The sequence below is a fragment of the Argopecten irradians genome, chromosome 13 (assembly GCF_041381155.1).
Source record: "Argopecten irradians isolate NY chromosome 13, Ai_NY, whole genome shotgun sequence".
Classification (NCBI taxonomy): Eukaryota; Metazoa; Mollusca; class Bivalvia; order Pectinida; family Pectinidae; genus Argopecten; species Argopecten irradians.
Window position 1 is genome coordinate 6,168,904 of NC_091146.1, and position 27,406 is coordinate 6,196,309.

The 27,406-nt window shown below is 34.5% G+C and overlaps 1 protein-coding gene across 1 annotated transcript; it reads right to left on the reverse strand.

Moving 5' to 3' along the window:
• Positions 1-849: 849 nt before the first annotated feature.
• Positions 850-22,209, reverse strand: LOC138305528 (uncharacterized). Its single transcript, XM_069245790.1, has 16 exons — positions 22,059-22,209; positions 20,249-20,355; positions 19,563-19,769; positions 19,026-19,140; positions 17,537-17,667; positions 17,008-17,165; positions 15,929-16,051; positions 14,212-14,323; positions 13,131-13,291; positions 12,421-12,525; positions 11,047-11,121; positions 10,356-10,476; positions 8,892-9,001; positions 7,663-7,839; positions 1,761-1,863; positions 850-1,359 (listed from the first exon to the last, which is right to left on the reverse strand). The coding sequence occupies exons 1-16, from the start codon at positions 22,088-22,090 to the stop codon at positions 1,178-1,180; spliced, it is 2,019 nt and encodes a 672-aa protein (XP_069101891.1). The 5' UTR covers positions 22,091-22,209; the 3' UTR covers positions 850-1,177.
• Positions 22,210-27,406: the final 5,197 nt, after the last annotated feature.

The window sequence follows — 27,406 nt, forward strand, 5'->3', positions numbered from 1 at the left end:
GTAGATTCCTTTGATCCTATTTATAGATACTCTTGACCTCGTACTGTACCCTATTTTTAAATGTATAATCCTAAAATTGCCAGGATATTGAATGAAATTGGTAAACTCAAGTAGGTTTAACGGAAGCACAGATTTATAATGGCCTACCGACCTTTGGAAGTTATGAAACAGTAAATGAATGTGGTGTTATTTCCATACATTGAAAAAAACTTATAATTTCTTATACCGTATAGCCGTTATTTTCGTGGACCAAAATTTTCGATCTAAAAACGAGAAAATTATTTGTAAGCGATTTTAAATTTTCGCGATGTGGAATTAAGAGTAGATATCTTTCAACCGTTTCTCATTATTTCCCGAATCAAACTTTAGAAATCGTGAAATAACCGACCATACAGTATTATAAATCGTGAAATAACCGACCATACAGTATTATAAATCGCGTATATTGATATACTATAGTAATGTTAATTACTGACAAAGTTTTCATTTCGGCAAAAGTAATTGATTACTTACATATGATAAAATACTTTTGTTGCTAATGAGACAAATAATGTTTCCCTGGATTCAAAAGATAATCAAACTTTATGTCCATCTAGGAATAATTGTACTGATTCACAAGAAAACACAGAGATAGTACTTGCTTAACCTTTATCTTGTATCATTTATTCTAAACATCCCTAAGCAATAACATCACAATGGACATTTACCCGGAAGGGAGATAACTGTGTTATATGAGGAGACCTATGCTTAAAGATGTTCGTGCAGTCTCTTATTGATCTGCGAATAGTGAATTTCTTATTGAGCCGTTGTAAAGATATGTTTAGCAAAAAAGATAATAATAAACTACGATTTGTATAAAATAATCTTTATTGCACTTTGTCATTACGAAAGACATACAGATATCACCAGCGATATTGTTCTAAGAATTGTTCCTCTTCGCATGCTCCAGTGATTTTCAGAACTCAAACCCAAACAAACACTAATTAAAGCTGTGACATGTAAAATATTAGACATATTCTCTCAGTTACAACACAATCGGTTACACTTTACAGAAATGCAATAGTGTTGACTAAGTACAGCACACGCTTGAAACCATTAATAATGATACATTGCGTCAAATCCTCCGTTACAAACATTCTCGCGCACATTTGATCATGAAAAGTATCAGTTAGCAGTATTATGCGTCGCCGCTTTTGACCTCGGAGTTCGCATAGTCATTGTCAAACTTTTTGGGTTCAAACCCAGCTGCCTCACTCTTTGTGAAGGATCCACCATTCTTGCGGTAATATATATACATACATGCAAATCCAAACGCAAAAAAGACAACTGCCATGGCAACCCCTAATCCAGCCACGGCACCTGAAAGTTATAAGAAACATGGAATCATTCATGAAAAAATAACGCACTACGTTGTTACTAAATGACATGTATAATCCATTATATTATTATCTTTTGAATATTAAGTTTCCAAATACTATATTGAAATATATTGAATTTCATTCGAACCTTAGACAAGGTCTATCTTCGCACTTGACCATGTGGTACAAGAAAACAAAATAAACAAAATAATTTTAAACCAATGAAAATGCTCGTTACAAGTACAATTGGATTATCATCAGATAGCCATAATACAATTATGTAGATATTAAAGCCAGAAAACATCACTTAGATAATTATACAGACATAAACCACATATCTGTATGGATGCTTGATGTCATGATTGGGTAGGTACAAAGGTGTTGTTTTTAATAGAGACACACCTGCGGAGTAAGTTGTCTTGGCTTTAGGAGGCACATAATATCCCTTCGATACAGTATGGCTGTACTGTTTGAGAGAGTATGGCTGAGCCGTCAGCATAGTAGTCTGAAATAGAAAGGTTTTATTGTAGAAGAACAAGGAAGCGCAAATTCAATTTATATCATTTCGAATTTGCAAAAAAACTAAAAAACATAAAATCGTATGTTGTGATATATCAGGTTTGGCCGTTACCAAAGTTCATATCAGGTTTGGTCATTGCCATAGTTCATATTAGGTTTGGTCATTGTCATAGTTCATATCATGTTTGGTCACAGCCATAGTTCATATCAGGTTTGGTCATTGCCATAGTTCATATTAGGTTTGGTCATTGTCAATGTTCATATCAGGTTTGGTCATTGTCATAGTTCATATCAGGTTTGGTCATTGCCATAGTTCATATCAGGTTTGGTCATTGCCATAGTTCATATCAGGTTTGGTCATTGCCATAGTTCATATCAGGTTTGGTCATTGTCATAGTTCATATCAGGTTTGGTCATTGCCATTGTTCATATAGGTTTGGTCATTGGCATTGTTCATATCAGGTTTGGTCATTTTCATAGTTCATATCAGGTTTGGTCATTGCCATAGTACATATCAGGTTTGGTCATTGCCATAGTACATATCAGGTTTGGTCATTGCCATTGTTCATATCAGGTTTGGTCATTGCCATAGATATATTAGGTTTGGTCATTGTCATAGTACATATCAGGTTTGGTCATTGTCATAGTTCATATCAGGTTTGGTCATTGTCATAGTTCATATCAGGTTTGGTCATTGTCATAGTTCATATCAGGTTTGGTCATTGCCATTGTTCATATAAGGTTTGGTCATTGTCATAGTTCATATCAGGTTTGGTCATTGTCATAGTTCATATCAGGTTTGGTCATTGTCATAGTTCATATCAGGTTTGGTCATTGTCATTGTTCATATCAGGTTTGGTCATTGTCATAGTTCATATCAGGTTTGGTCATTGCCATAGTTCATATCAGGTTTGGTCATTGCCATAGTTCATATCAGGTTTGGTCATTGTCATAGTTCATATCAGGTTTGGTCATTGCCATAGTTCATATTAGGTTTGGTCATTCATAGTTCATATCAGGTTTGGTCATTGTCATTGTTCATATCAGGTTTGGTCATTACCATAGTTCATATCAGGTTTGGTCATTGTCATAGTTCATATCAGGTTTGGTCATTGCCATAGTTCATATCAGGTTTGGTCATTACCATAGTACATATCAGGTTTGGTCATTGTCATAGTTCATATCAGGTTTGGTCATTGCCATAGTTCATATCAGGTTTGGTCATTGCCATAGTTCATATCAGGTTTGGTCATTGCCATGTTCATATCAGGTTTGGTCATTGCCATAGTTCATATCAGGTTTGGTCATTGTCATAGTTCATATCAGGTTTGGTCATTGTCATAGTTCATATCAGGTTTGGTCATTACCATAGTACATATCAGGTTTGGTCATTGTCATAGTTCATATCAGGTTTGGTCATTGCCATAGTTCATATCAGGTTTGGTCATTGCATAGTTCATATCAGGTTTGGTCATTGCCATTGTTCATATCAGGTTTGGTCATTACCATAGTACATATCAGGTTTGGTCATTGTCATAGTTCATATCAGGTCTTGTCATTGTCATGTCATATCAGGTTTGGTCATTGCCATAGTTCATATCAGGTTTGGTCATTGCCATAGTTCATATCAGGTTTGGTCATTGCCATAGTTCATATCAGGTTTGGTCATGCCATAGTTCATATCAGGTTTGGTCATTGCCATAGTTCATATCAGGTTTGGTCATTGCCATTGTTCATATCAGGTTTGGTCATTGCCATTACATATCAGGTTTGGTCATTGCCATAGTTCATATCAGGTTTGGTCATTGCCATAGTTCATATCAGGTTTGGTCATTGTCATAGTTCATATCAGGTTTGGTCATTGCCATAGTTCATATCAGGTTTGGTCATTGTCATAGTTCATATCAGTTTGGTCATTGCCATAGTTCATATTAGGTTTGGTCATTGTCATAGTTCATATCAGGTTTGGTCATTGCCATTGTTCATAATAGGTTTGGTCATTGTCATTGTTCATATTAGGTTTGGTCATTACCATAGTTCATATCAGGTTTGGTCATTGCCATAGTTCATATCAGGTTTGGTCATTGTCATAGTTCATATCAGGTTTGGTCATTACCATAGTTCATATCAGGTTTGGTCATTGTCATAGTTCATATCAGGTTTGGTCATTGCCATAGTTCATATTAGGTTTGGTCATTGGCATTGTTCATATCAGGTTTGGTCATTGCCATTGTTCATATCAGGTTTGGTCATTGCCATAGTTCATATCAGGTTTGGTCATTGTCATAGTTCATATCAGGTTTGGTCATTGCCATAGTTCATATCAGGTTTGGTCATTGCCATAGTTCATATCAGGTTTGGTCATTGCCATAGTTCATATCAGGTTTGGTCATTGCCATAGTTCATATCAGGTTTGGTCATTGCCATAGTTCATATCAGGTTTGGTCATTGCCATAGTTCATATCAGGTTTGGTCATTGCCATTGTTCATATTAGGTTTGGTCATTGTCATAGTTCATATCAGGTTTGGTCATTGCCAAATTTCCTATTAGGTTTGGTCATTGTCATAGTTCATATCAGGTTTGGTCATTGCCATAGTTCATATCAGGTTTGGTCATTGCCATAGTTCATATCAGGTTTGGTCATTGCCATAGTTCATATTAGGTTTGGTCATTGTCATAGTTCATATCAGGTTTGGTCATTGCCATTGTTCATATCAGGTTTGGTCATTGTCATAGTTCATATCAGGTTTGGTCATTGCCATTGTTCATATTAGGTTTGGTCATTGTCATAGTTCATATCAGGTTTGGTCATTGCCATAGTTCATATTAGGTTTGGTCATTGTCATAGTTCATATCAGGTTTGGTCATTTCATTGTTCATATCAGGTTTGGTCATTACCATAGTTCATATCAGGTTTGGTCATTGTCATAGTTCATATCAGGTTTGGTCATTGCCATAGTTCATATCAGGTTTGGTCATTGTCATAGTTCATATCAGGTTTGGTCATTGCCATAGTTCATATCAGGTTTGGTCATTGTCATAGTTCATATCAGGTTTGGTCATTGTCATAGTTCATATCAGGTTTGGTCATTGCCATAGTTCATATCAGGTTTGGTCATTGCCATAGTTCATATCAGGTTTGGTCATTGTCATAGTTCATATCAGGTTTGGTCATTGTCATAGTTCATATCAGGTTTGGTCATTGCCATAGTTTATATCAGGTTTGGTCATTGCCATAGTTCATATCAGGTTTGGTCATTGCCATAGTTCATATCAGGTTTGGTCATTGTCATAGTTCATATCAGGTTTGGTCATTGCATAGTTCATATCAGGTTTGGTCATTGTCATAGTTCATATTAGGTTTGGTCATTGCATAGTTCATATCAGGTTTGGTCATGCATGTTCATATAGGTTTGTCATTCATAGTTCATATCAGGTTTGGTCATTGCCATAGTTCATATCAGGTTTGGTCATTTCATAGTTCATATCAGGTTTGGTCATTGTCATAGTTCATATCAGGTTTGGTCATTGTCATAGTTCATATCAGGTTTGGTCATTGCCATAGTTCATATCAGGTTTGGTCATTGCCATAGTTCATATCAGGTTTGGTCATTGTCATAGTTCATATCAGGTTTGGTCATTGTCATAGTTCATATCAGGTTTGGTCATTGTCATAGTTCATATCAGGTTTGGTCATTGTCATAGTTCATATCAGGTTTGGTCATTGTTCATTGTTCATATTAGGTTTGGTCATTGCATTGTTCATATCAGGTTTGGTCATTGCCATAGTTCATATCAGGTTTGGTCATTGCCATAGTTCATATCAGGTTTGGTCATTGTCATAGTTCATATCAGGTTTGGTCATTGCCATAGTTCATATCAGGTTTGGTCATTGCCATAGTTCATATCAGGTTTGGTCATTGCCATAGTTCATATCAGGTTTGGTCATTGTCATAGTTCATATCAGGTTTGGTCATTGTCATAGTTCATATTAGGTTTGGTCATTTGTCATAGTTCATATCAGGTTTGGTCATTGCATGTTCATATTAGGTTTGGTCATTGTCATAGTTCATATCAGGTTTGGTCATTGTCATAGTTCATATCAGGTTTGGTCATTGCCATAGTTTTATATCAGGTTTGGTCATTGCCATAGTTCATATCAGGTTTGGTCATTGTCATAGTTCATATCAGGTTTGGTCATTGTCATAGTTCATATCAGGTTTGGTCATTGCCATAGTTCATATCAGGTAGGTTATGGTCATTGTCATAGTTCATATCAGGTTTGGTCATTGCCATAGTTCATATTAGGTTTGGTCATTGTCATAGTTCATATCAGGTTTGGTCATTGTCATAGTTCATATCAGGTTTGGTCATTGTCATTGTTCATATTAGGTTTGGTCATTGCCATAGTTCATATTAGGTTTGGTCATTGTCATAGTTCATATCATGTTTGGTCATTGTCATTGTTCATATTAGGTTTGGTCATTGTCATAGTTCATATCAGGTTTGGTCATTGTCATAGTTCATATCAGGTTTGGTCATTGTCATAGTTCATATCAGGTTTGGTCATTGTCATAGTTCATATCAGGTTTGGTCATTGTCATAGTTCATATCAGGTTTGGTCATTGTTATTGTTCATATTAGGTTTAGTCATTGTTATTGTTCATATCAGGTTTGGTCATTGCCATAGTTCATATTAGGTTTGGTCATTGTCATAGTTCATATCAGGTTTGGTCATTGTCATTGTTCATATTAGGTTTGGTCATTGCCATTGTTCATATCAGGTTTGGTCATTGCCATAGTTCATATCAGGTTTGGTCATTGCCATAGTTCATATCAGGTTTGGTCATTGTCATTGTTCATATCAGGTTTGGTCATTGTCATAGTTCATATCAGGTTTGGTCATTGTCATAGTTCATATCAGGTTTGGTCATTGTCATAGTTCATATCAGGTTTGGTCATTGTCATAGTTCATATCAGGTTTGGTCATTGTCATTGTTCATATTAGGTTTGGTCATTGCCATAGTTCATATCAGGTTTGGTCATTGCATAGTTCATATCAGGTTTGGTCATTGTTATGTTCATATAGGTTTGGTCATGTTATTGTTCATATCAGGTTTGGTCATTGCCATAGTACATATACGGTTTGGTCATTGCCATAGTTCATATCAGGTTTGGTCATTGTCATTGTTCATATCAGGTTTGATCATTGCCATAGTTCATATCAGGTTTGGTCATTACCATAGTTCATATTAGGTTTGGTCATTGTCATTGTTCATATTAGATTTGGCCTTTGGCCATTACCATAGTCAAACAAACATTATAAGGTAGTTTACCATACTTATACAATCATATGTTGGATTGAGTAGCCAAACACTTGATATTCATGATCCTTGGTGTGATTGAAGGACGATAAGACTTCATAATTGTATTGAAGAATTAGACATTATAAACCCGTTTTTGGCGCATTCTTTAGAATCAAAATAGCAACAGGAAAATTTTGTTGTAACAAATTGTAATATATTCATATACTTTAAGATATCAACGTTCTTGGTGAAGAAAAAGGGAGACAACGATTAATTTGATTTCATTAACTTAAAAAAATATAAAGTTATCTCTAGGAAAACCTGACAAAATAGAAAAGAAAACATCATTATGCTATTATTCTTCACTAAGTATTCAATGCTTTGAAAATGGAAATTTTAAGTTGATGTATCTAATAAAATCCAATAATATTAATTATTCTGTGTCTTAATACTTATTTTTAAATACATGAATATATACCTGGCCTTGACTTTTGCCGACGGAGATCTTCAGCTGGTTACTATTGATAGCGTTGGTGAGCAGGGTAGCTGCTGTATTCAGACTGACCTGAGTAACGGGGCTAGTGACGTCACCTTGGATGGTCGGTGTCCCCAGCAAGGTCAAGGACACGAGGATGTTGGAGGCATCGTAGTCAACCTGACAAAGAGTTCAAAGGTCAGATGGTAAATAAATTTCAAACGAACCAAATGTCACAGGTTATTTATGGCCAATTTTCCGTAGTGCTTTCAACGCAAACTTGAACACTCGAAAAAGTCATACGTGCCATAGAGTGACTATGAATGATTTACAGTCACTTCCAGTAATTGTGTTTAAAATCGAAATAACTATGTGTAAGAATGTTAACAGACACAGTTCATACGAGAAATATTTCAAAGTGTCCCAATATACATAAATACCCATGTGTACAAATGGTAAGGATTGAATAGCATAACATTCATAGGCAATTTTAACGAAAATCAAATGTTAAAAATAACGAATATCCGTAACAACAAAAAGTCTTGATAGAAAAAGTGTCATGCAGACCTAACACTTTTTTCACAGGATGATGTTAATTATCTACTGTGCTAATTATTCTATTTTTATTTGATTTATTACGTTACTTGTCAATGACGATGATGAGTAAAATAAAAATGGTGTACAAGGGGAGATAACCCCTATATACCTAGAACGGATATACGTACCCGGCCTACTATACCTTTCGGCCGGGTACGAATTGGTCCCTATGTGTCGTAGTGGAGCACTGCCTCCGAAAATCACTCGGGCATAGTTTTCTATACTTTTTTGTAGGTTTCCAATTATTTTATGCGTATACATGCATTTACATATTATTTTTGTCCAAAACAAACATAACTACCATTCTTAATATCTACCGTACCGCTCACGTCAAATGCACAATTTGTGGACTTGCCGTATAAATTCCCTTCAGAAAGACTTTCATATGTATAATAGGAAAAAAAAATTATGCCTCGATGAGAATTTGATATTTTATGTGGTTCAGTTTTATTGCCTAGTAGGTAAGCGTTATCAAACAAGTACGATAAAAATGCAAACAAACGTTTTATAATGGTTTGCATAATCATTACTTTGCTCCATTAGCAGTAATAGGCACCAATTGTAGCTCTAAAGACGACACCATTTTCTGTCAAAAAGTCTTTTCAGCTACAATATTGCAGCTACTATATACCCACCTTGACGTTGGTGATACGCAATGTTGATACAGTTGCCGCGTTGTGAACCGCCAATATTACGTTGTATCTAAAACCTTCCAGGTTTGGTGCGACGTTAGTTTGGTAACTTCCTGCATCAATATGAAAGAATATTCCTTATCATGTTCACAATGAATCTAATATTTCGTCCGAAACTTGGCTTCCGATCTTGTATCACTTCAAATAGTTTCTGACATGGATATTATCATTTGATAATCTATTCATATAAGGCATTCATTCAAAGATAACATGTATTCACCAGTTCCCACGAAATTTACTGTATATAATGGAATATTCTTTGTTGTTGCAATCGAGTTACAAATAAATACAAACAGCAATATTAACTTTAAAATTACCGTTACTATCGCAGACCACAGATAAATATTCTACAAATTGTGCAAAACTGCACTACATGCACAATTCGGTTCTTCTTTTATGGGTAGAACCATAGATAATCCATAACGTCAGTATATAATTATGTGTGACGTGTCTGAAGAGAGGTAGTGGTTTCCAAATATGTGTTTCTTTGCACGCATGCTCATGGTTGTAGTTACATGTATCAATACCATACACCCAGGAAATACAACATCTGTATGTCGTGTATCACTGCTCTATCATAGAAGACTTATCCCTATTCATCATGTTCATGTATGAAAGAGTATTTTTCTCTTATGCCTCGGCGTTTTATTGCAATTTTACTACTACGAAGTTCCACCATTTTGAAAGAAATTCGAAATAAACCGCGACTGCAAGTCAATTCTTCATACATGAAAATGCATAATATTTTCAACGCAAATCCCGTTGTTAGTATCTTTGAAGTAAAAGTGGAAATTCTACCTAAAGTGACGCTGTGACGTCACGAGGCTTTATTGCATGACATTGTGTAGCCATGCAATACAGCCTTAAATGACATGGGTGTATTGTCCTAGACGAGTCAGTATTACACCGGTAGGTATGACAGAATTATGTGTTCCGTTAAGTACATCTATGAATCCAAACATATAAACATTGCAGATAATCCTAACCCGTGGCTACATCTGAACCAAATAAAGTGTAATTACATGGGATGGAAGTAGATACATCGATAGTACTAGATGCGCTATTACAAACAACAATCATACATATTGGTTTTTTGTTCGTATGGTCTTATGGTAACTGGCAATAAGCATCAAGCTTATTTTGCTTCAAATGGACTCTGCTCTGTGAAGTAAGCTAACGTTGTAAAATGTTTAAAATGTTTAATTATTTTTTTTCAATTAATTACTGTGATGTCCTATAAAAGAAGAAATAAAGAATGGATATTTATTATCTACCCAGCCGCCAAGAATACAACGAAAGTCTTCATAAAACTGAAATTCCATATTCAACAGTAACTTGAAAAAACAAATCCACGGAAAAATGTACATATGTCATACAAAAAGTCCTCTATGTGGCTGTCCTACTTACCTGGGATTTTAAAAGAGAAGTCCTGTCTGTTAGTGTAGTTGTAGCATTTACTAATGTCAAAGTTCCAGATTTCTGGTTCCTCCTCGTCAAAATTATACGTGTTGTATACAATTGACCCGTACTGTAAAAGGCAACACGTTACTCATAATAAAGTGGGCAAAGAAGTAATTCACAAAATGTAGACCAAAATATTATCACAGTCCGAGATTTTTTAACAAAAATATTGTCACCTTTTTCGCGATTTTTTTGGCAAATATATGATGAACATTTTGATATGTGTGAACAATAGATTCACATAAACAATTTGATTTATTAATCCTTGTGTGTTTAGTAATTCGATGTTTTATTGATGTATAGTGTACAAGCTACTTGTGTCGACACCCTGAACTTGTTACAAATTAATGCGTCTTTTAACTTCTGCTAATATAATATCATCATTTATAGTTTTTTAAGATGTAAGTCGGATTTCACAAAATCGTTACTTATCATTAATATTTACATTGAAACCTGTCCAATCTGACATCCGACTTTTCCGACATCATGTTTAATCCGGCCAAACGATTTGTTATCTCTTGATGTCGGAATATACAAATTTCACTGAATAAATATTTCAACATTTGAGCTGTATTATAGGAGCCTGTATAGTGAATTCAACGTTAACGGTAGATACTTAAGTATTAGGTATACATACATCATCCGAATGGACACTGAGCATAAGAGGCATTCCGAATACATAGGTAAGACCAGTGCTTTCCCTCCATCCTTGCTGGAAATAGATAAATGTCAAAGTGTCAGATAAAATCAATAATCACTCATTAATGCACGAAATTAACATTTAAATATCGCTGGTGATGAGGTAATGTTATATGTGCTGTGTTTTTCATACTGACGGATTGAGATGAGCTTTTGATATGTTATTCACCACCAAGAATTACTACATTTGAGAATAACAGTACTTTCAATGTATAGGTTATAATAAGTAGAAATAAGAGCTGAGAATGATTTGTAGCAGTACTGCCAAAAAATCTGTATATTTATATCTACTGTGCAGAAAACGAGTACATACAATCAGACTTTGAAGTCAAGTTACATGTAGGTCTGCAGTTTCATAAACATTTATAAAGTGTAATTAGTAATTGTAAAGTGATTTCTGCAGGTATGTGTTCTTTAGACACACATAAGGCATGCAAAACAACAGATTTACAGTACATAATTTCTGTGTTGTAACTAACATTTGTAATGTATCTGAAGTCATATGAATAATTTGCACAGCGTACATTGTAATTCGTCAAACCTTGTGATTATCAATGGATTACAGTTTCACACATATACCTTAAAGATGATCCACCACTGACAAATGGTATTTTTTTCACTATCAAAAACAGGAGCAGACGATTTAGTATTTTTCTTCACTTACAAAAGTTACTTACTTTACACCATTACCACCGTTGAAAAGTTTGAGCTTCTAATTTTACTTCAAGTTAAAAATATGAAAAATAATTAATTGCATCCCGAAAAAAGTTCGTGACACTATATCCTATATGGAATGATGTACTGATTGCGCATATACCAAAGGAATTTTTTTTTTTTATTATTATTATTATTATTTGTGTTAATAAGACATATATATACACTATAAAACACCAATTATTGTTCAAATGATGAATGTCATTTATGGTCTGTCGGCGATGGAAAATCTTTAATTTTAACAGAATAAAACGTAAATGTATAAAATTAAATAATGTCACGGTTTCAGTAGAACATCCTTCCTAATAGCCATTACCACTTTCACTAAATTGCCTATATACAGATATATTTTAATGTAAAACACAATTTTTTTCACGGTTTCCATTTCAAAACAACTTAATTACATTTTTTATCATTATAAACAGTGTAGAAAATCAACTGTCGTGATATTTATATGTTATATTGTTTATATTTGTAAATTGCACGCGAAAGAAAGTAGGCTTACAGTGTCAGATTTAATAACTTCGTATAGGTTCAACATCGACTCGATTGCAGCTAATTACGTGGGATCGCCATCTTATAGAGTACATGAACCTACCCTGGCGAAGTACCACTCCCACGTGGAATTTTTACCAGGACTACTAGCAGGCCAGTCTGTTCGTGTGGCTATCCAGACGTCAGCGTCGATTCCTCTCACTTTTCTCTGTAATAAATAACTAACATATCAAGGATTGAAGAGAGTCTCATAGACTTGTACTCATGGCAACGCGAAAACAGGATCGCTCTCTCGTACAGAGTTGCCTCCCTTGCGGCTAGAAATCGATTGCATGTCTTTGTTTTGTGAGCAAAATATTTAACGTTACACTCATAAAACACTACAAAACAATCAGTGCCTAAGGCAAGGGCAGATAACTATCTGATGTGAAAAGACATAATTCTAGCTAAATCTGTTTTTATTGATTTAATTCTAGATCAATCTGTTTTTATTGATTAAATTACATTCAAGTGAACAAAAAAGAATATGTAATTATAAACATTAAATACCTATAATAGTGAATGAAACTTGGAACTATTTTTCCAAAATTATATTTTCAAATTAAAATAGCACTATCTCAATAATTGAATAGAATTAACGGAATTCGATGCTGTTTTGAATAAAATGACGGAAAATATATTACAATGTATATTAATATATGCATATATAAATGTGACCACTGAGTTGAGTGCAACATCTTCACCATTCTGGAACGTCAATAAATAAACGGCGATGTAAAGCAGTCCGTTAGACCCTTATTATGGCACACGTACCACTCCTTCATATGCATAGGCGGCTTTGTCAAAGTTGAAAAACTCCTGTGATGTTCTAATCCTCACGTGGTTTGCATCGACAGCCTTGGCATCGATACCACGTGCCGAGATGGTTGTCAGGGTGCAGTTGCCAACAGTAGGGTCCCGGATGTAAGCGATACCTAGACAATGGAGGGTAAAGTATACAAATGACAATAAAAGTTTATTTTCGTTCTTTATAAGAATTCATGAAAAATGCAATATATCATACATATAACTGCATTTTGAAATGTCAGAATATGTACATATACGACAATTTAATGTGAATACCGAAGTGCAAATCACTGGTATGCAATTTGACAATTTCGTTTGATCTTCTATTGTTATTCGATCTCTGTAAAAAAAGTATTATATATTTATGACAGACAAAAAGTGGTTGAGATGAATAAAGATTTGGTATACTCTCTGGGCCCAGTTTCACGAATAATTCTTAACTCTAATATTCCTTATATTTGTTTTCATATTGAAGCAATACATACTGTAATACGGGGTCAATAGTTCGCGGTTTCTTACACCGAACATATTTACTGAAGTTTGATTTCCCGATTAAACACATTCCGATAATGCTTTGAGCTATTGGTACATGGACATCAGTGCTTTTCTGAATATTTTGCTGGTGTTTAAATTTTGAAGACTTCATTGAAAACGTAGAGTGGGAAAAACTCTTTGAAAAAATTAACCATTGTGCAGTGTTTATGGAGTTATTTAGATGGATTCCTTATCTTATGATTTTCCCCGATGTGCTATACTGACTTTATATCAATGAAGAATTTTTAATTAAGGAGTTCCCTGAAGTTATGGTGTACTCATGAATCAGTGATACTCGTAAAAAAAATCAATAAAACTCCACGCTGAATCATCAATACCTACCCACAAGGTCAGATAACTCTGTAATATACAAACACAGAATGCAACATTTCATGACAATATCTATCTTATTGGGCAACTGGATACCGAACAGGCAATTGTGATTGGGTATAGAGGTTTGAAAGTTTGCAGTGGTTAGAATATAAATAGCTTCTAACAGACAAAGTTACCAAACCTTCTGAGAAGTCATGGATTTCAGTTAGCTGGTTGTGTCCGTAAGGGCTAACATCTCCAGCATCAGGCTTGTAATCATAACGGACAAGGCTCAGGTCCTTGGCATACCACTCCTACAACATAAAATACTCCATTATTTAGCGTGACTGTTAATGCACGGACAAGGCTCAGGTCCTTGGCATACCACTCCTACAACATAAAATACTCCATTATTTAGTGTGACTGTTAATACACGGACAAGGCTCAGGTCCTTGGCATACCACTCCTACAACATAAAATACTCCATTATTTAGTGTGACTGTTAATCACGGACAAGGCTCAGGTCCTTGGCATACCATCCTACCTACAACATATAACATTACCTCTACCATAAAATACTCCATTATTTAGTGTGACTGTTAATACACGGACAAGGCTCAGGTCCTTGGCATACCACTCCTACAACATAAAATACTCCATTATTTAGTGTGACTGTTAATGCACGGACAAGGCTCAGGTCCTTGGCATACCACTCCTACAACATAAAATACTCCATTATTTAGGTGACTGTTAATCACGGACAAGGCTCAGGTCCTTGGCATACCACTCCTACAACATAAAATACTCCATTATTTAGTGACTTATTGTGATTAATACACGGACAAGGCTCAGGTCCTTGGCATACCACTCCTACAACATAAAATACTCCATTATTTAGTGTGACTGTTAATACACGGACAAGGCTCAGGTCCTTGGCATACCACTCCTACAACATAAAATACTCCATTATTTAGTGTGACTGTTAATACACGGACAAGGCTCAGGTCCTTGGCATACCACTCCTACAACATAAAATACTCCATTATTTAGTGTGACTGTTAATACACGGACAAGGCTCAGGTCCTTGGCATACCACTCCTACAACATAAAATACTCCATTATTTAGCGTGACTGTTAATACACGGACAAGGCTCAGGTCCTTGGCATACCACTCCTACAACATAAAATACTCCATTATTTAGTGTGACTGTTAATACACGGACAAGGCTCAGGTCCTTGGCATACCACTCCTACAACATAAAATACTCCATTATTTAGCGTGACTGTTAATACACGGACAAGGCTCAGGTCCTTGGCATACCACTCCTACAACATAAAATACTCCATTATTTAGCGTGACTGTTAATACACGGATGTTAAGTCGTTACTGCAGTTTGATTCGATGAGAATATTATATAGATAGCATTTTATAGTCAACCAATCAAACCACAAATCTTCCACTGACAAATTCAAATTGTGAACATGTGATGTTTGCGTCTCGAGCTTCGATGTCATAATCCTTCACCATAAACACGACATGTTGTACATTCACGAAGAATATTTCTGAATGGAAAAGGGGTTTTGTTAATAAACTTGTGTTAATTAAGGCCCGTAAAACGTCTTAAACGTAAATAGACAATACTTGTTAATACTAGCACATAAAGTCATGTGTTTGAGTGATAACAACTAAGCATTTGCGACCAAGGGCGTTACGATAATCGTTCATTAAAGTTTTAAACTATTTGCTTTGAAATATATTTGAATTCGCGTTAAAAATTCACTCTCGAAATTTTCTAACTAACATATTTCGAGGATATAACAATACGTATCATGACTTTGTAGGTAAGAGGTCAGAGGTCACCTTCGTAACGAGCTCACCATTATGGTTAAGGACAAAGTTCCTTTCGTAACGAACTTACCTTAATGAAGCCGATCGTACTGAAGTCAATGTTGAGGGTTTCAGCCGTGAACACAAAATGGTCACTGGGAGTTGGCAGTGGCTTGGTATCCTTTCTATGTGGACAGGCTATCCCTGGCGGTGTCTATATATAAACAGACATTGTTGTTACACTCTCTGGACGCTGTTCAAAGACTTATTTCATATATAAATGCATTATAGACCGAGATGTGGCGATTGAATCTGCAAATTGCTCTATGGTCATACATATGAGAAACAAGACGTTTTTTAATGGAATAAAAATATGGTAGGGGACAAAACATTTTGCCTGAAAACTAATAACGATATTGGTATGAGTATCCTAATACTAATTACCCCATTACTTAATTTTGTTGCATACGGAATATTCGCGAACACTCATTTGTCATGCGAAATCGCAAAAATATCCTATCATCCCTGGGAAATTTCCAGCTAAACTTTATCATCGCCAGATATGTATGTACCACAAATGGTTTAAGCATCATTGCGGCTTATCAATTCATATGTATTTGATGTATACATAATGAAAAATGGTACAAATGAAATTATTACATGGTATAACACTACCAGAAAAAATTTTATTCGTAAAAAAATTTGATGATACCATCATCGTTGTTGCTATGAAACCATAAATGTATTACCAATGTAACTTGTTAACTACGTCGGTGACATCGTTATCAGACAGAATAACCACGAATATTTCAACTCACGAAATTATTCCAAATCTCTAAACCACGAGTGGAAGTACCCATGAATATTCCGTCTTATACAGTAAGTAGAAATGGTTCCAATGTTCTTCATATTTATATTCTGTTCCTATTACAGAAACATCATCCTTGCAGTTGACATTTATATATAGTGTGACGTTATTGTATTGTGAGCTACATTCACAACATTATTTTTTCCTAAAATTACGTAACTCTCGAAAATACAAAAACACATGACGTCACAATATAAAAATATACCTATCCGCAATGACAGATAATCTCAAGACAAATAACGGTATACCAAAATCATAGGATATGACGGTTTAAGACGCTCTAGGACTGTGATGGTATCTACCTGGAAGACGTTATCTGAGGGCAGTGTGGTACCAAATCGGTTGAACTCGTAGGTATGGTTAAAAGTGTGAGGTGTTCCGGACCATACTTTTCCTGAAACCTGACAGCGGAGAGGAGAGGGTAAGGTTCTCCCTGTGGCGGGATCCCACGCTCCAGTGTCTGAATACAAAAGTACATACATGACAGTTCACATTTTGGTTTGTTTAGTTACTATAAACATAATCAGGTAGTTATACACAAGTCAAACTGTGTCGAAATAGATCATTTGGGACCCCAAAAGTGAACTTATAAAGCAGGTGATTTTGATACAGAGGTGGTCGACTGTTTGGCTGTATTCAGTACTACATTTGTTTGATTGCATCATATAGATTCCTCGTAGACCTGGGATTATCATAAATATTAAATATATATATATACTTTAAATCACTGTAAACAATACTTATTATAATGCATTGTAACATTTCGATCTCCAAGAATTGTGTAAAACATAAATGAAAAATATCATTGCCATGGAAACGGCGCATGCTCACTTGTGAAGTACCAATGGACCTCCATGGTAGCGTCCATATCGGGCCAATACATGCAGGACTTCCAGTAATCAGCAATAATACCACGGATCCTCGCCGTCCCCATGTACTGTTCATTCGTACCGTTACCAAACCTTTATCGGAAAAATAATTTGACATTCAAAGGACTAATGTGATATCATTATGTTTCGTGGGTTTAATTTTCGTAGGTTTCGTTTTTTGACTAAAATCGGCGAATTTACGTCCCCAAGAAAGTTTAATATCGTTGTAATGATTATATACAAATGTCAGGTGACTTGTGTTTCATAGAGTAGTAGGCACCCACTGCATATAAAGTCAATTTCAGGGAGTACGATAAAGAGTTCAAAGCTCCTGTCGAAAATTATTGTATGAGTAGTACATTTATGCCCCTAAATCCGTCAAAGTTTCAAACCTATTATTGAGTGTTTGAATTGTAGTACTTCACTGACTCACAAGTAATTTACAGGTTGTAAACCTCGATGTAAGCCTGAACACTTGAGGTGAGGAATTATTAAAAACACCAAAGTCTTACTGTCCTATCAGCGTTTTTGTAACCCCCTTTGTGACAATCATCATAAGCATGGATGTATTATGATAATTGTTGTCAAGTATGGACCTTATTTTGTATATTTTCCATGTAGAAACCATATAGTGCACATTCTAAAATAAACTGTTAATATATGTTTATCCTAAATATACATATTAAGTTCTTACATATTGTCTCGGTAAATATTGCGAATGACTGAAGGTTGTGTTCTAATGTTTCTTATGATTTGATTTAAACATATTTTATGGTCTTAAATTATTGACAACAGGGATTGGACACAAGGTTTCCCAAATTAGTGGCGTCCCTCTTGTAATATGTATATATATATATATCAAATAGTAAACACAAATGACTTTCTACTTCGATTATTGTAGGCATATTTCCTATGTTACCATGGTAAATAAAGCTGCAGAATTAGAAAACGTATATTACAATTAAATCAGGGATGGGTTTATTATCCTATTAACAGACTGATTCGAGTCAAGATTTAGAAGGTTAATAAATACCGGAAGAAAACCCATTGACAATCGGATAGTGTTTAACAACTATCCAATAAATCATTCGAACTATCGACATACACAGGAATTTTTAATTCACGTGAATTGCACGCGAATCTGGGCAAATAAGGATTTTCATCTGGGTTTTGCAAGTGAACAAACTCGCGTGGAATTCGGATGAAGCGTATTAGTTCTGATCATACCTTTTATAACATGAACATGTTTGATGTTGAACAACAAGAAAGGGACACATTCTATGTAAATGAAGTTGTATTATTAATAACAGAATATGTTACTTAAGCGTTACTCCATGCGGCAGCAATCCCTCGCCTTCATTATATCGCCAATCACACATATTTCTTAACAGCATCATATCCGCTTACAGTGATGTGAAAACTAACCATGGCGTCATTAGAGTCCCACTTACCTGAAAGCTCCGTTCGCAGTAAAGAGTCTGCCGACTTGTGGGTTACCACTGCTCGGTTGGTAACCAAATATATATTTCGGGCCGGCGGTGGCGAGTGTGTCAGTTGTGCATGTACCTGTAATACAGACAATTGATTATAACTATGTAACAAAAGTTGTACTAATTGTACTGGCAATCAACTTCTATTCCCTGGTAGACTCAAATGTGTAGCGTATGCCCAATGAACATCGTGTAATAGACTTGTTTAAATTTGTGTTTCATTGTATCAGTGGGAATCATTGTCTACTATTTTCAGCTAATTTCATCATTTGTAATCTCCAGTAGAAATGAATTTACTGTCACAGTCTGCGAGTCTGTTATACTGATAGTTAAACACACTCAACAATATTGACTAAATGTTCATTTCATGTAGTCAATATTCCACTCGAACATTCTTTAATAAGCGATAAGCACAATTGTAGTGTCACGAATGACATGTCAAGAACGAATTCTATAAATGACTGACCGACTTCTTTCAGTATCACATACATGACTTACCAGTTTGAGTCTCTACAGTGAAAAGTTCGTCCGTTCCGGGTGAATAGATACTGTATACATGGAATCCAAGAAACCACTGATGCGTGGAACCCATATTTTTCGTTCCATCATAGAACTCCGTGTAGTCTGTAGTATAATTATGGTTTTCTATGTTGGCTTCTATGGACACCTTATATGTGTTTGGGAGTGATGGCCTCTTCGGCGTCGCTGCAAAAGACAGTGTGATACATATATATTCATGTATAACAAGGAGATACTTCATAGGGATATTAAATTATGGTATAAAAGTCTCCAATTACGAAGCCATTTCTCAAGGCATAGAGAGGCAAAGGAATGTTGTTGCAGTTATCAGCAAATATCTAAACATCCGTTTTCTCTTTACTCTATAACCTTACCAGTCGAGAAATCATTTACATTAAGGTGCGTCATTTAAAATATGTTTTTAAAAATTGCAGTTTATACACAAGTAACAACAACAAAATAATAGCCATTCCTTAATCATATTTTCCTCAGGAACGTAACGATATCTGATATCATTATTGAACCTTTAATTACCTACCCACCTCTATCCCTCAGTTCTCACCTCCGACAGTAGTCTTATTTAAAACATCACACACTGGTTGTGATATAAATCAAAGTTAAGAAACAAACAATAAATGTATAACGACAACACTGGGTTAACTCACGCGAATTCTGTATTAGTGCTGGGTTACAGATACTTGTATCAATTCCATGTTTGTCAGAGTAACTCGGTAGGGGCAGGCACAACATACAAAGGACAAACAAGGCAGATCTGGAAACATAAAGGAAATCAATAGTGCGATATACTTTTGACATACATGTCTCGTTATAATACATTCAAGGTAATTTAGAATATTGGTAGTTTTTATCATGTTTCCAAAACAATGATGCAATGTTTATGAGTAGGGAAGTGCACTGTCACTTTCTTAGTTGAATCACATGACTTATTAGAAGTAGATAGCCAACACGGTAAAGTGAGGAGATTTACAGAGAGTTATGTCCCTTGTGGGTAGGTATTGACTGTGATGTCATTATTTTGTGAGTAAACATCATTTCTCCGCAAAAAAACACCGTTATAAACATGACGTAACAATCCATATCTACCCACACGGACAGACAGCCAATAATATGCAAATTCAGAATAGGTCGGTTTGCATTTATTATTAGTAAAATGGTAAAGTTTAATGATGAAAACCCGCAATAGCATCCTCTCTCCAGGATAACGACGTTCTGAAGGTTTCATATCCATTGATTTATGTTCTAATCTATTAACATCGTCGATCATTGAATGTTACCATGTTATGTGAAAAACACATTCACGTTATTGATTTGTTTTCCTTTACACATTTGATGTCGTCATATTAGGTCTATACCTGACTGAACTGACATTGGATGAGTTTGTCATTGTTTGTCTCTGTAAGCAATTTCAATTTGACACAGATCGACTAAGGGCTTGATATCATTTTTTTCTTTCCAAAGAACAAACACAAAGCTATTGTAAAGGAAAGGAAACTCGATAATGATATCATTTACATGCTGCATCAATCATAAAACTAAGCTCTGGATTGGTTATGTGGCTACAGGAACAGTGTTGTTTAGTAACTGTATCACGATCCGATGTGCAGTGTCTAGTTTCTTTGATTAGTCGTTGTAGGTCGACACAGTATCACTATATTTGTATAACGGTAAGAGAACATTGCAATGTTGGTACTATATTAGACATAATGACGATAACTGTATCCTGAAATCATAGAATTAAAAGAATCATAAAATGTCAAGCAAAAGGGAAAAGATCAATGTAAGAAAATATAGGGACTGCTGCACGGGCCTCACTTTTTAAAGAATGAATCTACTGAAGCAATCCTCCATTTCTCTCACAACCTTCTTTATCAAAAAGCATCACCATCAACTACATGTGGTAGGTTAATAGAGAAGAGAATTCTTATATATAATTTAATTTAATAATATTTATAAACTCATGTATGCATGCCTTACTACGCCTTACGAGATCATGTACGTATGGACAAAAAATATGTTAAGCATGTTCGAGGTTATCTGAGAAAAAGTACTCAAGTACGCAGAGAATGTATGGAATGGTCCTCCACCAAATATTTGTTAACACAGCAACAGTCAAATATTTTGATTATGAACTTTGGAAGAATCACCTACACAAGTATTCTTACACTGAAAAAAAGCAAATATAAAATCTGTAAATGTCTATGAACTGAATATAATACGATTAAAAATCATGTTCATCTAACTATAAAAGGATATAATCATTATGTATTCGATGTACGTTGTCAGAATAAATATATATATATATGGCGATAACAGCTGTAAGGAATATGTAAGCAAAGTAACTTAAAATAATAAGTTAACATCTAATCAAATTAAAGTCAATGTCGTATCAAAGGACATGCTAAATTTACTATACATACAAAACAGGTTAAGAAGGTCAAAATCATTATATTTTACCTAAAACTGGACGCAGGTTTTAAGTCCGCCATATTGGAATCACCACGGGATGTTGGGGCGGCAGATCAAAGTGCATCAGCGAGCACTGTCCATTACATCCGGGCATCTATTCCACGGGGGCATGGTTACTACTATTAATACTTCGGTGATATATTTCTACAGGTTATCAGTCAACGGTTTACCTTTGTGTCTGTACCCTGTGCTCTATCAGTTGTTACTGTATCTAACATGTACAAGGTAATTTTATCTTGTGATATCACTACTTCAATACCCTGATTACCGACACCACGTGACATCATAATCATACGTCTCACCTCCCTATAGACAACCAGTGGTCATATATAGTCCACCCTAATATATACAGTACAGACAATGAATGAAACAATCTCCCTAAAAACGTCCCTAAGGCAGAACATATTGCCACTGATGTTTTACATGTATAATCATGAGCATTAAATTTCTTTGTTTTAGACGCGGTTAATCAATGTTCTGAATCTGTTGCCGTCTAACATCAAAGCTGAAAGTAGAGATTGATGTGTTCCGTTTTTAAGAATACTGCATTATACATGTAGCTGTGATTTTATGGAATAAAACATAGATTGATGGTTCTAATTTAGACAACATTGAAAAGTTTTCGTTAGTCAAATTTCACGGAATATCTTAGAATCAAACCGTTTGACATACATTGTAATTTCCACAATATATCCTTTTTAATTCATTTTGTGCATTTCTGAAGTACCAGTTTTAAATATTATTTGAAGATGCTATAAAGCATCAATGACTATTTAAGGGATGATAAGGATCCATTCAGGAGTAACATACACGTCCTTATTTCATATTCCCTGATAATAAACAATTGGTGACCTGGTCAATCTATTTGTATATCGTCTGATAAAAGGACTACGATTAGATCGTATACGGTAACGTGCTATATAGTAGATAAAAAGCACATGGTTTTGGGTTATAAGGAATGAGAAATGACACTCGGACATGTATTGCATTTATTGCTTTCAAAGAAAATGCCAATCTGATTAAATACAAATCATCTTAGCTTGCTGCTTCCAGAATCTTGGTAGTGAACATTAGGGAACGAATAAAGAGTTATAAGGTCAACAGAACTTGACCCCTTGTGGGATGTTGCCAGATCCTCTATTAAACGAAGCCATTATAATTATCTGTATTTTGATCAGAGCAAACCGTGATGTCTTCGGAGATGAAATAATAACGAATGGTTATAGTCAGTGACAAACATAATAACCATAGTCTGGTAGGACCCAGATGATATTTCGATAGGTAATCACCAAGTCGTCTGTACTTCAGACATAGGAAAACGGTGCTTATTTGTTTACATAATTGTTTAATGTATTTCAATCCCTATAGCTTATTATAAGTATATAGGTAAAAAGAATGCTTAAACATCTTTGTATCACATCATATACTGTGAGGACATTGACCTCCTATTACAGAGGAGTATATCCTAGTATAAAAAGGCATCAACTCGGTCCGTCTTATGCTTAATTATAATTTACATTAATATACCTTAAACGTATTTGTTAGTTCAAAACATCCAAGGTTTTATTTTTAGGTGAATAGAAATATCTTTCACCTCTTAATTCAGCAAATTAATTACTGCTTTTTCAAACAAAATTACTTCATTAAATATCTTGTGTTTTGATAACATGTTGAAAGCTAAATAATCTTTTACCGCTATAACCTGTTGTTTTAAAATTACACCGGGGTGCTTAATACTGAACCTAGAATAGTATGAAATAAAATCATTTTTAGTTTTGTACGATGATAAGATACATATTATCGTATAACAATTAGTTTACATAACCTATGCACACCTACTTCACATAAGTATGGCAAAGAAAGGATCGGTTAGGACCAAGGTTTGTTTTACCTTATATCCCCCTGTTACTTCAAAATGGACTGCTCCAATGATAGAATCAGACGAGTTCAACTAAAGTCATGGGGGTGATTTTTTTGACAGTCATCCAAACACCGTTCAGACTTGTTTCATCCATTATTTCCTGTACCAGGACCACGGTATTTGTGTGTGTACTACACCGTGATATCCGCTGTCTGGTCACTATTTTCCCGTTTAAGAATCATGTTAGAATATATCTTAAATAATCTAAACACATATGTAGTTCATGCTTGCCAGGAGTAGATCATAGGCAAACCCTTACAACACTCATATTGTTATATTACATTTTATTATAATGAATTACCTAGATATAATATTACAAGTTTTATCCTTTGTCTGTACCAAGTTCTTTGACAGGAGTAGATCATAGGCAAACCCTTATAACACTCATATTTTTATATTACATTATGTATAAACCCATTTTCTCCAATGTTATAATTAATTTATATGCATATTCTTTAATATACTCCCTCAGCATGGCTCTTTCTCTGGACATTCCTGACTAGGACCAGTACTTAGTGGTAACACTATGGACTTTATAGTACTGCCCGGTCACTAGGAATGGCTTGTGTGGGAGTGATATTGAGGGATCCAAATTCAAATTAAATCCAAATCAATATCAACTGATTTAAATCAAGGAACTGTATATATTGAACTGATATGAATCCATTATAAATTTCAACTTATCATTATCTGGCTTTACAGTATCCACATTTTAACTATAAACAAAAACATAGGTATGCATATATACATGTATATATATATATATTCGTCACATGTTTTTTATACCTGCTCATTATTGGAGTGTTATCATAGTATTACTTACAAGTGTATCCTAAATATATATTTAATTTCAATATTGTCTGTAAAATTACATATATTATATATATGATTTTGAGATGTATGTATCCACAGGGAAAGGGCTTATATAGGCATAGACTGCTGCCCAATCCCTATTAAATCTAATGATTTAAAAAATATTTTAAATGAAATGAAATGCAAATTTTGCATTTTTTTTTTGTTGGAAAACAAATAATACACAATAGCAATACACATTAAATATTCTACGATTTCTAGTAACAATGCCATGTATGCCCTTGTACATAAGTTTCGCGTCATATTGATCGAACAAAAATCAAACATTGTAGTTCTCATAGTGATCCAGATTTATCCCACGTATCCTGTCCGTACTTTCCTCCTTATCAGCCGTGGGTTAAACATAGATATATTATGTAGATTATGATACACACGGGTCAGGAATCTTAGATTAAACCATACATGTCTTGTCCTATGAATCCAGAATGAAACTTAAATATAATGATTTTTCGATGGATTATTTTTTCCAAATCAATATATCATTACTTGTAAGCTGTTTTGGTTTCTAAAATAAATACTTTTAATGTTATTTATTTGTATAAAGCTTTAATAGTATATAGCGGTATATAATATTGTGGAATGATACTTGAAATGGGCGATACGCCTTGATACTTTTAAGAACATTAAATCACTGAAATTTCATATAAAAACAATGTTAATAACTTAATGTAATCCTTTTTTGATTGTTTTTCCGAAAAAAATGGACATGATTGTTGATTTTTTTAGGTTGATACCACCGATGTCATCTCAGACTCCAGCTATTTTGACAGACAAAACAGGCTACAGTAAAGTACAACTGTTAATTTCCATTCAAGGTTAATATTGCCTGATAAGTTAATCAATAAGCAAACATTCAAGTGCAGACCAAATTTTTGTGAAAATTCGCTTTACTAAAGTAATAGCATTCTACAGAGCTACAGTTTAGGTTCTACACTTTTACGAGGCAGCCATACCAACAACAGAACGAAGATCTGACTGACATCCATGAAAACAGATTAAAACAATATTTCAATAGTATGAAATTAAAACTTACATAAATAGTTTGAGTCAGTGGTTTTCAAGTGGGTCTGTCATGTTTAGGTAAATAAACAATATTTTTTTAGGCCTAAATGATAAACATATGGCATATATCGGGGGGCCCTGCTTAGGTTCGAGTCTGATACATTCTTACTGTGGGTCAGTCATTTATCAGGGCCCTTCCTGAATTTCCAGTTTTCTAGTTGTGCATGTGCATACATGTGCTTATTATGCCTTTGTATTAAGTATTGTTCATCCGTGAAACTAAATAAATTATTGAATAATACCCTTTGTAATATTTTCCCATTTTGGTTTTTACAGTCAGTGGAGGGAAATTTGAAAAGAGGCAAGCAACTAGAGTAGCTGAAAAACTGCGAAATTGTGAAGCTGTGTTATGCAAGTTACAGCATTTATTGATCAAAATTAGGTAGAATGCAAATGGTTCAGATGTCATCAATGGATCAGATCAGCATCCAGCAATTTGATCATGGGAACTTGAACTGGCATTGACATGTTAACAGCTTAATTTGAAAAGGCAATTTTCAATGAAACCAACTTGTTAGGATGACAAGTCTTGTTGGAAATAGTGTTTTTATCCCAGAACAAAAGGAAACATTTATATCAATTGGAAAACAGGAAATCGACTTTGATATCCAGTGGAGAATCTAGTGTTGAAATAATAAGGCAAAAGGCATAGATAGTTGAAAGCTTAAAGATGCTCCACCGCTGACAGAGCAAAAATCATATTCGTCATTTGAACATTAATTGGTGTCTAATCGTGTATATATATGCCTAATTAACTCAAAAAATATATAAATTTATTTATTTCGCCTTTGGTGCATGCGCAATCAGTACTTCATTCCATATAGGATATAGTGTCACGGAATTTTCTCGGGATGCAATTAATTATTTTTCATATTTTTAACTTGAAGTAAAATTAGAAGCTCAAACTTTTCAGTGGTGGTAATGGTGTAAAGTAAGTAACTTCTGTAACTGAAGAAAAACACTTAATCGTCTGCTTCTATTTTTGATAGTGAAAAATACCATTTGTCAGCGGTGGAGCATCTTTAATGTATTGCACTTAAACACAATTTAACTACATATAAAATGTTGTACATGATATATAGATACAAGCAGAATTAATCTTATTTTACAGTGTATCTTTTGATTGTTTCTGCAAAATTAAATTGAAATGAATCATTTTCATCTTTTATCTGATGAGTTTTCGTCTGTTCCTTAATTATTTACATTTTAATAAAATTTGAGATTTGACACAGGATTGTATTGTTAAGTTACTATAACGTAATGCGAGATATGACATTTGACATAGAATGCGTACTAGTTATATATAGTATATTTCTAGAGAAGTTCTAGCACAATTGGAGACTTTTTCTGGTGATCATGATAGAATGTCTAGATATTGGACATATAATTTATAAATTTAGTAAATGTGCTCTTTTTCATATTTTAAATACATAATTTAATTAATTAATTACAGATGTAAAATGCAAGAGAATAGATTTAC